The sequence below is a fragment of the Aythya fuligula genome, chromosome 1, assembly GCF_009819795.1.
Source record: "Aythya fuligula isolate bAytFul2 chromosome 1, bAytFul2.pri, whole genome shotgun sequence".
Lineage (NCBI taxonomy): Eukaryota > Metazoa > Chordata > Aves > Anseriformes > Anatidae > Aythya > Aythya fuligula.
Window position 1 is genome coordinate 35,167,766 of NC_045559.1, and position 14,393 is coordinate 35,182,158.

At 33.8% G+C, this 14,393-nt stretch overlaps 1 protein-coding gene across 2 annotated transcripts in view; it reads left to right on the top strand.

The window, feature by feature from the left end:
- Positions 1-14,124, top strand: part of USP15 (ubiquitin specific peptidase 15) — a 71,970-nt gene extending 57,846 nt beyond the window's left edge. For both annotated transcript variants that reach the window (XM_032185992.1, XM_032186002.1), the window contains 14 exons: positions 2,478-2,651; positions 2,997-3,155; positions 3,832-4,056; positions 5,985-6,068; positions 6,159-6,253; positions 6,450-6,638; positions 7,488-7,603; positions 7,724-7,999; positions 8,297-8,367; positions 8,729-8,844; positions 10,602-10,751; positions 11,150-11,253; positions 11,825-11,913; positions 12,211-14,124. In XM_032185992.1, the coding sequence (XP_032041883.1) occupies positions 2,478-2,651; positions 2,997-3,155; positions 3,832-4,056; positions 5,985-6,068; positions 6,159-6,253; positions 6,450-6,638; positions 7,488-7,603; positions 7,724-7,999; positions 8,297-8,367; positions 8,729-8,844; positions 10,602-10,751; positions 11,150-11,253; positions 11,825-11,913; positions 12,211-12,396 (2,034 nt within the window). In that variant the 3' untranslated portion in view covers positions 12,397-14,124. The remainder of the gene's footprint in view (positions 1-2,477; positions 2,652-2,996; positions 3,156-3,831; positions 4,057-5,984; positions 6,069-6,158; positions 6,254-6,449; positions 6,639-7,487; positions 7,604-7,723; positions 8,000-8,296; positions 8,368-8,728; positions 8,845-10,601; positions 10,752-11,149; positions 11,254-11,824; positions 11,914-12,210) is intronic.
- Positions 14,125-14,393: the final 269 nt, after the last annotated feature.

Sequence of the window (14,393 nt, forward strand, 5' to 3'; positions counted from 1 at the left end):
AATTGATGCTTTCTATAGGGCTTCCTTGATACCTACAATACATTACATCAAAAGGAGAAAATAAGAATATAGGCTTCCTTTCAAATTGGCTTCTGGATGCTTTGTTTCCCCTTCTGGTGTTAATCATGACCATAAACAGGCCTCCTTTGCCAGCCTTTTCAAGAAGTAAACACGCTTGCAGTTGTTTAGCTTTGTCAATGATGTTGATACGTTATGCATCAGTGGATATGTGGCCAACTGTATTAGTTCCTTTAGGAGTTACTCTTCTAAAACTTGTGGTATCTGAGATTGTAGATAAGATGGCAGTTCTCCATCTCAGAAATTACTGCATTCAGGTAGATATTTGTGCATTCCAGTTCTTCTATTAATGTCAATTTATGTTGGAATGTGGAAGTAGTTACAAAGAAAAAGGGAAATGTACTATAGTAATCTTCCTGCCTTATATGTACAGATATAAATGAATATTCTGAGAAAGAGACAAAACTAATTTTTCAGGTGAAAAGTGGAAAAACATGTATTTGGTTTTTTTTGGTGAAACAACAAACTGCCAGCACATTAAGTGCAGTGCTTTACTAAAAATATATAGAAAAATTTGCTATTTCTGCATTATTTAGTTCCTTGTTCTGGACATTCCTCACACTAAGCTGATCAGCTGAACTGATTTGATCTCCTAAACCAGCCCAAAAGTAATCCAGACCAGAAGAAAAGTGAGGAGGAAAAATAGTTTTTTGACAGGTTAGTGAGATAAATATGTTTATTGTGCAATCAGATGGCTATCAGAACCAGCAGAGGAGAATACCAGCAGGATTTGTTGTATCACTCAGATCAAACATGCAATTTTACATGAGCTGTAGTTTATAGTTAGTTTAGCATGGTTTGCACTGTACTGTTTCCAGGTATCTGGCAGAACTTGGAAGTCAACTCACTCATTCGGGTTGGTAGTAAAAAATAATCTGTTGAAAGCTCTGACCAATTCTCTATGGCTTTGAGAGACCAAATGTTTCTCTAACTCTTAGCAGCGTGGATCAGTTCAGAACGGATGACGTAGGTCTGTGACATCAGGGGATCTTGGGATGACTACTAACAGGAATAAAACCTCTTTGCCATTTGGCAAGAGAAAAATGAGCTTTTGTCAATGCTCTGTCCTCAAGGGCCCATAACATAAGGATATTTTTAGTAATGTTCATGGGTTGTGAAAGCCTGAGGTGATGAGGGAAATAGAGGAAGGAGTGTGAAATGGCCATGAAACTTATCTCTCTATAGCATGTATCTGGCTTTTCTTTGAAATATTTCACAAGTGTAGCAGGCAAAAAACAGAATAACTTTTTTGCCCTGCTTAATAAAGTTGTAATTCTTCCAGTCTCAATTGTTGTATCTTACACAGTAATGTATGTGAACTGAAATTTTTGTGTCCCCTCCGCCCCCCCCCCGCCCCCCCCCCATTTTTTTTTTATTTTTTTTTTTTTACAGAAAGGCAGGTGAGACTGATGAAATATCTGATCTTTCTTAGAATCTTTAATAAAATAAAGAATGCAGAAAGCCTAATAGAAACATTGATAGAAACATTGTTTGTGGTGTTTTTTTTTCAAAATGCAAGGAGTAGCACACACAAATTCAAATTCAGTGGTTTCCTAAAATTGTAAGTGATAGTGCAGTGATTACATCCTGTTATTTCTAAGTGCTGACAGAAAATGGGAACTGGTACAGAGGATAAATGGTTATCTCAGTCTAAACTAAGGCCCTTGCTTTCCTCGAGGTACTTTTAGCAAAGAACAGCTTCATCACAAAATTTAAAGGAACGTTTCACAAAACATAAAAAAACATAGGAAGGGCTGCGCTAATTCTGATCAAGAGTCGGGTCCATTCAGCATAGTTGACTGTTCTCAACAGCGTCCATAAGCAGATGCCTAGGAGGAGAAGGAATTAGGCAAACATCCTCAAATTCGCTTCCTTCCTACCCCTGCTAAAAAGTGTTTCCAACAATTTCCAGCTCACTTTTTTTCTGAATATTGTCTATTTAGATTTAAAAAGCCCCACTGGCAGTCTTTTTCAAGTACTCTTATTGTCCCTGACACCTCGTAACTTTGTGCATTTATAACATCTTTCAGCAAGGAGTTTCATAATACTGTTATTCATTTGTCAAGAACCACCTTCTGTTTGTTTTGAACCGGGATAGAAATAGTTGTCATACTTTGCTTGGTTGGTTTACTGTATATAATAAATTCTGACATAAAGCTTTCAAGAAACATCATCCATACATGACTTGTGATGATAGCCGTAGCCAGTCTTGGTTTAAAATCATTATTTCGGGGGGGGGAGGGGACAAAGAAAAAAAATAAAGAAAAAAAATAACTTTTTACTTTCTGGCACTAAGCATTACAGTTCAAAGTACTTTTTACGACTACTTTAGCAAACTTCAAGCATTCTTTTTTTGAACTAATAAAGTCATTCTAAAGATTCTGTACTTCTATTTACAGTGTCTGAGCAACACACCTCCTCTTACAGAATATTTTCTTAATGATAAGTACCAAGAAGAGTTGAATTTTGACAATCCTTTGGGAATGCGAGGTGAAATAGCAAAATCTTATGCAGAGCTCATCAAGCAGATGTGGTCAGGAAAATACAGTTATGTTACCCCAAGAGCATTTAAGGTTAGTATGGAATTGAACCTGAATGGAAAATGTTAGGTTTGTTTCTGTAATTTAAGCATGCAAAACTTACAAAAATGTGTAATAATAAGAATTTGAAGCAATATTCAGCTGTGTATTGTCCATTCATATATTTAAATATATATCCAAGTTTCTTTTTAGCAACCAGTTAATGGTATCAATTGTCATTGTGGTTTGGTCTTTGCAAATTAGTTTTGATTTCCTGTTTCCATTGAAAAGCTTATCTTCTTAATGTTTTGTTTTTTCAACTTTATGCTGTAGCATCTCATAAGTAGCTGTTCTGTATAATAATTAAGATTCTAGAAGTATTTCTGGTTTTCTTTTTAGACACAAGTGGGACGATTTGCACCACAATTTTCTGGGTATCAGCAACAGGATTGTCAAGAACTACTGGCTTTTCTCTTGGATGGCTTACATGAGGATTTGAATCGAATTAGGAAAAAGCCTTATATTCAGTTAAAAGATGCAGATGGGAGACCGGACAAGGTAGTATTTTTGGTGCTGGACTTCTTGGTTTTAGTCAAAGCTATAAGCTGCAAGATACTTTTGCATAAGTGTGCACGGAAGGGTTGGGACATTGATGAGGAGTTGCTTTTTCTGGAAGAGACTTCAGAAAATAAGCCAAGACCTTTAAGTGGAAATCTTACTCAAGTATATACGTACACTTCTGTTTCATTTGAAGAGACATGAGAGAGGTTTTAAATGTTTTTTGTTCAATTCAGTGCTGATTTCACTTGGAAAAACAATTTCCATTCTGCTGTTCCTTTATTTTTATCTGTGTAGTATGCACTGTTCCGTCTTTAACACCCTTAGTTCAGGGAAACTCCTCTAGCATTGAGCTACAAATATACAAGTTATTTCTCTTGTAGTATGAGGAACTACAGATGAGATTTTTAGTTTTATGTTCTTTTGTCCTGCCCCAAGCATCTTGAAGTCTCTCTCAGGATTTGCGATGCCCAAAACTGAAAGGATCTCTGTCCTAGGAAAAGCATATGTCATTTAAACGATGATCTTGGTAGTATAACATACCTTACAGAGTCCTTCGGAGTAAGATTTCAATGCCTTGGTGGTAACTGAGAATGTTCTACCAATACCATTATTAGTAATTCTTACTATTCATTTGCTACTGCATATCATAACCCAAGATGTGTTTTATTTACAGGTGGTTGCTGAAGAAGCCTGGGAAAACCATTTAAAAAGAAATGATTCCATCATTGTAGATATATTTCATGGCCTTTTTAAATCCACCCTAGTCTGTCCTGAATGTGCTAAGATTTCTGTAACTTTTGATCCATTTTGTTATTTGACGCTTCCATTACCCATGAAAAAAGAACGCACTTTGGAAGTTTATTTAGTTAGAATGGATCCACTAGCTAAGCCTATGCAGGTAAGCCTCTTTATGTATGAAATGCCTGATTCATGCAGCATTAACAATGAATCTGAGCTCCTTTATATTGCTAAAATTTACAAGTACAATAAGCAAATCCAACAAATCATTGGTTTTCTGGCATATGTTCTGAAATGCCACTTAGAATGTCTGAGGAAGACTATAAATATGTTCTTATATTTCTATCCATTCTAAGGAAGATACTGGTAATTTATTTATGGCTGTGTTAATATGGTTTCTTAATCTTTAAAATATATGTTTTCTTAACTTTTGATTTTAATGTTGCTATAATGGATGTATAAGTTTTAAAATATATATATACATGGACTTAATCCAGACTTAATTCCTGAGTTTATTAGCCTCAAAAGAAAAATATCAGAGGACTGGTGATGTGATTTTAAAAAAAAAAAAAAAAAAAAAAAAAAAAAGTTAGGTTGTCCCATGCTGTCTTAATAGTCAAAATATGCTTTGACTTAACTGTCAAAGGAAAAATTTTTAGATGAGATTTCTTAATAAAATAATCTCCGTTCCCTTATTTTTTTGGAAGGATAGTATTGCACACCTAAGAATGGCATGAAAAAATGTACATAGAGTAATGGTAACAAAATAATAATGAAATGCTTCTGGCTGTAAGGAAGGATACATGAAATAAAATAATACACGTTTTAGGCAGACTTGCAAAAATGCTTTAGTGTTCTCAAAGGCAATATGAGTTAGGAAAATCAAAGGTAAAGGAGCAGATATTAACTAATGGGAGATGAGTCTGCCAGCAATTCAATAAGTTATGAGAACAGGATATATTTATTAAGGAAAAAAATGAATACATTTGGGGTGTAATCTGAATGGATTTGCACAAGCGATGCACAGTATTTGAAGATAACCCCTGTATGACATGAGATGGTAATGCAAGAATGAATAGAGATTGACTCATAAAAGTGCTCCTGAACTCATGCTCTTTCCAAACTGTAAGACTTAATGAGATACCAAATATATGCTGTATGTGTTAATTAATCACAAAGTTATAATGCCTTATTTCTAATTTTGTTTATATCTAATCAATTGTGTCTTTATTTATTATGCAAATAACTCAGCTATTTGGAGTTTCATTACCAACTGCAAGTGTACTGCACTAAGAAGCCACAGAGAAGTTTTCTCTGACTGTTAATTATCAGGTTCTGTTTCTGCAAATGAAATTATGTAGTTCAGCCATTAGCCATTGCATTCCAGGCAGAAAGTACCAAAGAAAAAGCTGTTAACACAATAGCAATCCATGTGGCACTCTCAGTAAAGGCCATTGAGATATTTTGAGAATCAGTGGCTAAGACTAGTAATCAGGAAAGAATTCCAGAGTATAACCATCCTGAGGTTGGGGGGGAGGAGGGGGAAGATATCCTGCGTTTTCCTACCAAAAATTTTTTGGCTTTGGTTTTAAGAGTACACAAAATAATGCTTCACGTTTGTTCTCTTTCCTTTCTTCTTACATTTGAAGTTTAGGACAAAATGTTTTCATAGAACAAGTTAAAATTAAAATAAATACTGGTAGTATTTTATAAACAATTTGTATTGTGTTCCAAATTAAAGAATATAGTCAATAGTGTGCATAATATTTAGGTGCCTAAATAACTTGTTGAAGTACAAGTAATTGGTGCTATTAAGCCTTCTTATGGAGAAAATAAAATCTAAAAAAGCACTTTATAGGCCAATAAAAGCATTCAAAGTGTGCAGTTTTGTGTAAGTTGTGAAGGTAACTACTATATTTCTCAGCATCTTACTGAATTTGTTAGTTGATTTAAATACTTTGTATCTTAAGTTCAAGAATGAAAGATGTGTATGAAGTATACTGAACATGTATTAAGTTTTTTGTTTTGTTTTCTCATGTATCTTTGATCTATTAGGAATTAAAGTGTTTTTTATTTTATTTTTTTTAGTACAAAGTAGTTGTTCCAAAAATTGGAAATATATTGGATCTTTGCACAGCATTGTCAGTTCTGTCAGGTGTTGCTGCAGATAAGGTGAGAATAATTTCTTATATGAAGGAACAACATTGAACACTTCAACGTATATCAGCCTGATTTAATCATACATACTCCTTTTTCTTTTAGATGATTGTTACTGATATATACAATCACAGGTTCCACAGGATATTTGCCATGGATGAAAATTTGAGTAGTATTATGGAACGTGATGACATTTATGTGTAAGTACAGATGGCATGCTTCATGACTTCTTTGCAGTTTTAGTTATTTGCATAAGATTAAAACCTAAACATAAGATAAAGACAAATCGTGGCTTTTTTTTTTTTATCCTTTTTTAATTATGGTTTCTTCATTTTTTTTCCTGGCAATCTTTTAAATAATACTTATCCTTTGTTTGCAATTCTTTTTTCTTTTTAGGTTTGAAATTGCTATCAATAGAACAGAAGATACAGAACAAGTTATAATTCCTGTTTGCTTAAGGGAAAAGTGCAGGCACACCAGCTACAGCCATAGTGGTTCTTCACTGTTTGGTCAACCTTTTCTCATAGCAGTGCCTAGAAACAACACTGAAGATAAACTGTATAACTTGCTGCTGCTAAGAATGTGGTAAGGTTATTGTTTAAAGAAAAACACAAAAGAAAAAAACACAGAAGAAAAATGCTAATAGTTAGAATCAGTAGGTACCTATTTTTACATGCATTGCTAACAGATTGATTAGATTTCAGTAATTTTTTTTATTTGTTTTCTGCTATATGTATTAAATCTCAAATTTTAGCCACTTAAGATATGAATTAGTGTGGATTTTAATTTGTTTTTTTTTTGTTAGCTTGACCTCATCCAAAAATTGAGAGGTAGGTGGAGAGTTGATCTGTATTTGTCAGTTTACAGAAGTAATTCATATCCGTTAGGTCTTGGTAAAACAGTAGTGTTTTGTCAGTTAGCCTGCTGTGGTTACGCCTCCTGTATCTACTATACAAGTTTCTGTATTAGTTGATATTGTAAAACTGTATGGTAGGCACTCTTTCAAACTAAACTGGACTAAGTGGCATTAAATTGAATAAATTAGTTCTATAACGTCCAATTGAAATCTGTGCTTTATTTTCTGTTGATGTAACTTTCCCCCATTATGAACCCATATATTCCTTATTTTAAAAATATAGTTAGTTAACAGTTAAAGAGATTGTTACTCATCAGATTAAAACTGATAGAAGAATCAAGTTTTATAAAATAACTGCTAAAAATGTGAGATCATAGACCAACAGAAGTTCAGATGTGCTTGTAGCAATAGACATGTTAGGCAGTAGGTTTATTTATTCTGACTAAATTAGACAGGATTTCAGGAGTACAGTTCATTATAAAGGACTTGCTGTTACCATTTAACTCTCTGGCTTGAACAATATAAGTATTTCAAAAAATCTATTGAATCTAAGTGTTGCTTTCATTTGTTATTTTTAGCCGATATGTAAAAACATGCACTGAAAGTGAAGACACTGAAGGATCCCTACATTGCTGTAAGGACCATGGTATCAATGGTAATGGCCCAAATGGAATACATGAAGAAGGTTCTCCAAGTAAGACTGAATATCTAAACTTGTACAGTGTTTTTTGTTTGATTTAAAATTGAAGTTAATTATGCATTGTCTTTCAATTACTGCTATTCTGCCTCATTTCTCCCTCCTCAATTGTTTCAGGTGAAATGGAGACAGATGAACAAGATGATGAATCCAGCCAGGATCAAGAACTTCCTTCAGAGAATGAAAACAGCCAGTCAGAAGACTCAGTTGGAGGTGACAATGACTCTGAAAATGGATTATGTACTGAGGATACTTGCAAAGGTCAACCACTCACGGGACACAAAAAGCGATTGTTTACATTCCAGTTCAATAATTTAGGCAATACTGACATAAATTACATCAAAGATGATACCAGGCATATTAGATTTGATGACAGGCAACCTAGGCTTGACGGTAAGTCACAGGGAACAGGTTGGGTAACATTTGATTCTGATGCTTTTTTCTCACATCACAGAACAATGTTTCATTCTCTCTGTATGCTATTTGATAAACCTTGTAAGAGAAAATTCTGTATAAATAATTTGTTCTTGTAATTAACTCTTAGAAATGCAGAAATTGTCTATACATCAGTTTTTCATCTTAAATTCATGTCAGCTTTGTTTAAGTCATTTTGAGTGTTTGCCCAAAGTTGATAAAATCTCATGTAAAACAAGAAGTAAAATTAAAATAAAACATGTTTTTTAATCTTAGAAAGATCTTTCCTTGCTTTGGATTGGGATCCCGAACTGAAGAAGAGATACTTTGATGATAGTGCAGCAGAGGTAAGCTTCTCATGTTGCTCCCCTTTCCAGCACTAATAAAATTTAAATGTGAAAGATACAACTTACTTCATGTGGCATAGAGATAGTAAAACTCTTCAAAAGAAGCATCTAAGGTTTTTGTGTTATTGATAGTAAATGTTACCATAAATAAACTTCATTTACACATGTAAGTAATTACCAAATCTGAGGTTTACTAATTCAGAAATAAATATGAAACTGTGAAAACTGCTTTTGCTTGAATGGTTTCTGATCAGTTTTTCCATATATAGGAGCTATGTAGTTACTGTTCATAGTAAGACTACATCACTAAAATGAGTTTTGTTTCATTTGTTCTCTTAACTCAAGAAATACTTCTCTTTAGGATTTTGAAAAACATGAGAGTGTGGAATATAAGCCTCCCAAAAAGCCTTTTGTGAAATTAAAAGATTGCATTGAGCTGTTCACAACAAAGGAAAAACTAGGTGCTGAAGACCCATGGTAAGGAGAAAACATTAAAATTGTCCCATTCTGTGGTTTGTGTTTCTCAAATTTATTCAAAAACAATTATCACAAATACCTAGTTGGTTTTTTATGGTCTTTTTGAATCTTTCCATGTATTAAATTCCAAGCATGGTTATACTCAAAAATAATATTCTATATTAATTCACTGTATAACTAAAAGTTGTCACTGTATATGGAAGATAATGTTTGTATGGGAGATGATTATTAGAATTAGAAGGAAAGGTGAGATCCACAAGATATCATAGTCTGTGAAATGTGATCCACAGTGAATTAATAAATACTGTGCCTGTGGATTAAAAAAGTATTATTTTCTGAGATGAGAAAGGTTGGTGCATACTAGAGGTCTTTTTATGCAAATATATAAATTGTTTTGCACAAAGTATGAAATAGGGATGTGCTTAACAGGCTTAAAGAATGGGGGGTGTCTGTAATCAGTAGAACATCTCAAATTCGTGTTCTGATCATATGCCATTAACTTTTTGGTAGAGACTGTTGTTGTGATTCATGGTTGTTCCAAATTCTGAATTGGAGGGATATTGGAATATTTACAATTATAGGATGCTTCCATAAGATCATCCTTCCCCAGGATTGTTCTAACAGTTAAGAGTCCTCCTCAACACCTGAAGCTCAGAATTTGGTTTGAAAAGAGGGTCTGCCACTTTTGTGGATTTGTTTTGGAGAATTCCAAATGTTTTTAACCAGAGATCCTCCTTTATTTGGGCAGGGGAGAAGGCTGACTTAAAACTTCTCATTTTTTCTAGGTTGAGTAGATTATACAACACTGGACAAGCTATTTGAGATACCATATAGCTCAAGTACCATGAAGTGCTTCCATTTTTGCAACATGTTTTAAGTAGAGTGTTGGAAATTAAAAATAAAATAAAATACTGGTGCTGCTGAAGTGGAACAGCTGCTTCTAGATACGTTTCACAAGAAGTTATTCATCACATTTTTTTCTTCATTTGTCTGGTCTTCCCAGGTCTCATCACTCCTAATATTTGTATTGCAGATATTCTCAGACAAATGAGAACACAGTCACAGCCTTCCCTTACAGTTAGTGCAATGCAGTCTTTTGCAGCCCTTCCTAATTAAGGGCTCACCTTCTTTTCCTAGATCTTTACTTGTTAGACACCAAGAAGTAGATCATATACATAGGCAGCTTTACAGAAGAGTTGTTTTCATGCATGGTTCTTACTTGCTTTCTTCCTTGAGCCTTAGTTCTTAAAAGATTCAAGTATTCAAGTAGGGAGCAGAAACATCTGTTATAAGTCACAGCCTTTTTAGCACTTGCCTAATTAGAGAATAAATGTAGAGAGCTTTTGCAGGTTACAGTAGTCATTTTAGTGGTGAGGGGGATAGGATGGGAGATGGATGGATTTGAAAATTGAAACGTGGAAGAACCACAGTTGCCTGTTAATTATGGACTCTCTTATAGTGAGTTTTCTTGACCTTTTGTCTTAATGTGAGAAAACTGCTTTAAGTAAAGACTACAGAGACTACTATAGGAGAAGAGATTGCTGTAGTGGGGGGTGCTGCTAATGTGTTCTAAACGCTGTCAAGCTTCACTGTAAGCCTTCTTGCACAGCAGTATCTCATGTTTTAAAGTAGAAGCAGTATCGGTGTGTGTAAGCTTTTGCTCATTCAGTTCCTCCCATGTTGCTGGCTTCCTCTATGGCAATGTATTGAACATATATAATGACTGCAGTTATTTAATTAGTATGTTTTTCTTTTAGGTATTGTCCAAACTGTAAAGAACATCAGCAAGCTACCAAAAAGTTAGACTTGTGGTCACTTCCCCCAGTACTGGTAGTTCATTTGAAGCGCTTTTCCTACAGCAGATACATGAGGGACAAGTTGGACACATTGGTTGACTTTCCAATAAAGTAAGAAACCTAAGTGTTTTGATGCTAGAAGGGTAACAGCATGAGGAGGACATATGTTTAATCCAACAATTGTGCAGAATGTTTTTGTGCTCAGCTTCCACGCATGGATCCAGTAACTACTGATGATAAAATACTTGTAGATGAAAAGCATGAATTTTATAAAAATACAATTAGAGTAGATAAGTATGGAGAGCTCTACCAAGCATTTGGGTAAGATTACTGGTTCTGGTTCCATTCTTCAGACTGAGAGAGATGCACTGTCAGTATAGTGTGATATATGCAAGCTTTGTGGAAAATATAAAGTAAAGGGCTTTACTTAAGACCACTAAAATGCAAAATGGATAAATATATAGATAGATAACTAGTATTAATTTATTTTTGTTTGTGTTTTTTAACAGTGACTTGGACATGTCAGAGTTCCTTATTAATCCAAATGCAGGGCCTTGCCGCTACAACTTGATTGCTGTCTCCAACCACTACGGAGGAATGGGAGGAGGGCATTGTAAGTTATTTCAAGTATAATCATTTTACGTAGCAACTTTTTATGTTTATTTAAGTATCGATCATTTTCAGTCAATGGCATTTTTTAATGATTGAGGGATAGTTTTTTCATTACCTTGAAATGTTTTCACAGGTGTTCTAATAAAAAAACTGTATGAAATGAGCTTTCAAGGATAATTGTAGTTCTTTTATGCTTCTAGTTATTGATATTGTGAAAAGAGAAGGGTTAGGAGCTTCATAAGAACTACTGTAGTCAGACAATTTATTTTGTCTTACTCATCTGTATTTTTGTACATTGTACATCTCCTTGAAAGGAGAGAGAAAAATGAAGAAGTGACTGAGGATTTTTATTTCAACCATCCTTTCTCTATATACATTCTCTTTAGAAGGGGAATGTTATTGGTCAAGTGTTATTTAAAAGAATATTAGAAGTGTGAAAGTGTAGATTTTCTAATAGTGATAACAGATTTTTAGTAGTTAGAAGTCGTTTAACAATTACAAACTGTAGCAACTGATTGCAGTAAATCTAAGAAGGAAAAAATTCCCTAAACATTGCACTTCTGTTGTTCTAGATACTGCTTTTGCAAAAAATAAAGATGACGGAAAATGGTACTACTTTGATGACAGTAGTGTGTCAACTGCATGTGAGGACCAAATAGTGGCAAGTACCTTTCATTTTTCTGAAACTGACACTGTTGATGATACTAACTTGAGGGAAGAAAAGCGAAGTGTTAGTCATGAACCTTGCAGTAAATTTGTAGGGAGTAGTTTGTCTCATTTTAAAGGACCATGCAAAATAACAATTGTTTGCTTCAACATGCAAAAATAACCTATTGTGAAAGCTTTGTTTTTCTATATGATTTTACCTTATGGGCTTAGAAGGAAAAAAGAAAAAAGGTCTGATTTTAAATGTTTTGTCTGGAATCTCATCAGCATATTATACTCTTCTCTTTTACAGTCCAAAGCAGCATATGTGCTTTTCTACCAGAGACAGGACACAATCAGTGGAACTGGCTTTTTTCCTCTTGACCGGGAAACTAAACAAGGTGCTTCAGCTGCCACAGGCATCCCATTAGAAAGTGATGAAGACAGCAATGAAAATGATAATGATATAGAAAATGAAAATTGTATGCACACTAATTAATGGAAGAACTAGAAGCCATAAAAGAGACTTTCTTACTGGGGATACCTATTGAAAGAGTGAAATTGCCCAACAAATTAAAAATAAAAATCTGAGATGGGGAATTTCAGATAACAGAATGTAAATCTTTATTACATTTTAACATGTGCAGTACTTGAAGTGAAACAATAAAACCTTTAACAGAAATTGTCTCTAATGCATTTAGTCTTGTATTCACAAGCTATATATAGGAAATCACAAATAAACCCCTTTTAAGTTTTCTGCTGCTGTTCTGATGGATTATGTTTTCTTTTGTTTTGGATGTGAGTTAATAACTAAAATGTTAAATCTGTGGACTTCTGACATTTATTTTCTTAGTACTGCAAGAATACTACTGCCAAGTCTAGTTCCTAGATGAATACATTCATGTACCTTAGGCTGTCACACAGACTACGAGTAAAAATGTCATAAATATATAAGCAGTAGTTTTCTTGAAACATCAAATTTTTGTTTCTCCCTAAAAATTAATATTTTTTTTTGAAATTCGATCATGATAGAAGAAATAGCTTGAAAAGGTGTTTTAACCTTTTGTGATATAGTTGAGCATCCAGAATTTTACGTTCACCTTACTGCTGCTGTGGAACAGGTTCTGGATGTCATGCTGCATTAACAAAAAGATTTTCAATTAAATGTAAGTATCCTTTGTTGCTTGTTGGAATCTACGCTGCAGACATAATTCCTGTTATCTTGCTTATAAGATATGCATAATTTTAATCTGATGTCAGTCCAAAATTTAAAATTGTGCTGTAAGTTCTCTCCCCAGTTTTCATAGTCTGACAGCTTGCAAACTACTCTGTAATAGGGTCAGATTTAATAGTATTCTGTATCAATAGTAATGACTGTGCATCGGGCTTAGGTGAGATTTTTTTTCAATATAACCTGCCTTTAAATTGTTAATGAACAAATTGGTTTTAAAGGTAGGCCTGTTGATTTTCTGTGTGTGTTCCTGATGGAATTCACCATAGCCTTACAGCATACCTGAAAAGGTAACTCATTATAATAAGAGAATTGGCATTTGCATGTTCAAGTCAGAACCTGTACAGTATATAAGGCATAAAAACTTCAAATTGGATTTTAGTTGACTATGTTCAGGGGTCCAGGATGCCAAAATAAGTGTGACAGTTTGAAACTTTTTTTTTTAATTTGCTGCTTTCCCGTTGATCTAGTTGGAAGAATGTATTGTTGATTTGTATACAATACTGCCTTTGAGAGGAACCCTTAACTGCAGGGGCACATTTCACATATCTACTACCTGGAGAATCGCTTTGTGTCCCACTGTTTAAACAGATAATTAAAAAAAAAATAAAAAGCAAAAAGTATGATGTTCTTCACTTGAACTAATCAAATACAATAGGTTATAAATTGTGTATTGTAAATAAAAGTTCACTCTGTGAGTGCACATTTTGGTAAATTATTTATTTATGTTAGCATTAAAAAGTTTAAAAAATTGCATTTGACCAGGATATAAATGAGGTATGTTGGACATGGCTTTGCTTTATACCTTGATATTAAAACTGGTGTTTCATCCTGGTATTTTAAAGCTGCTTTGAGTTTTTTTTTTTTTTCTTAATGTAAACTAACCTCCTGCATGACAGAGGTTAAAATTTTGTCTGCACTTGAGTTCACTTGGGTTTACATTTGAAATGCGCATGTTTATTTATACAGATTTCAATAAAGCTATTCAAGGCCTTACTTAGTCTTTCAGTTTCTTACAAAAACTTTTACCACAGTATTTGTGTAGTGGGCAGTCTTTGTCTAATCAGAAGATTTCTGTTATCATCGGTTACAAAATGGCTATTTAACTACCAACACAGAATAAGATTAATAGCATTTCCATGAGATAGTATGTGTAAAACATTCTCTTCTGTCATCTGGTTCTAAAAAGCATTTATAAGGCAAAAAAATGTGATAAAATGAAAGAATACTGTAATAATTATCAAGTGGGAAAGATATTAACTATT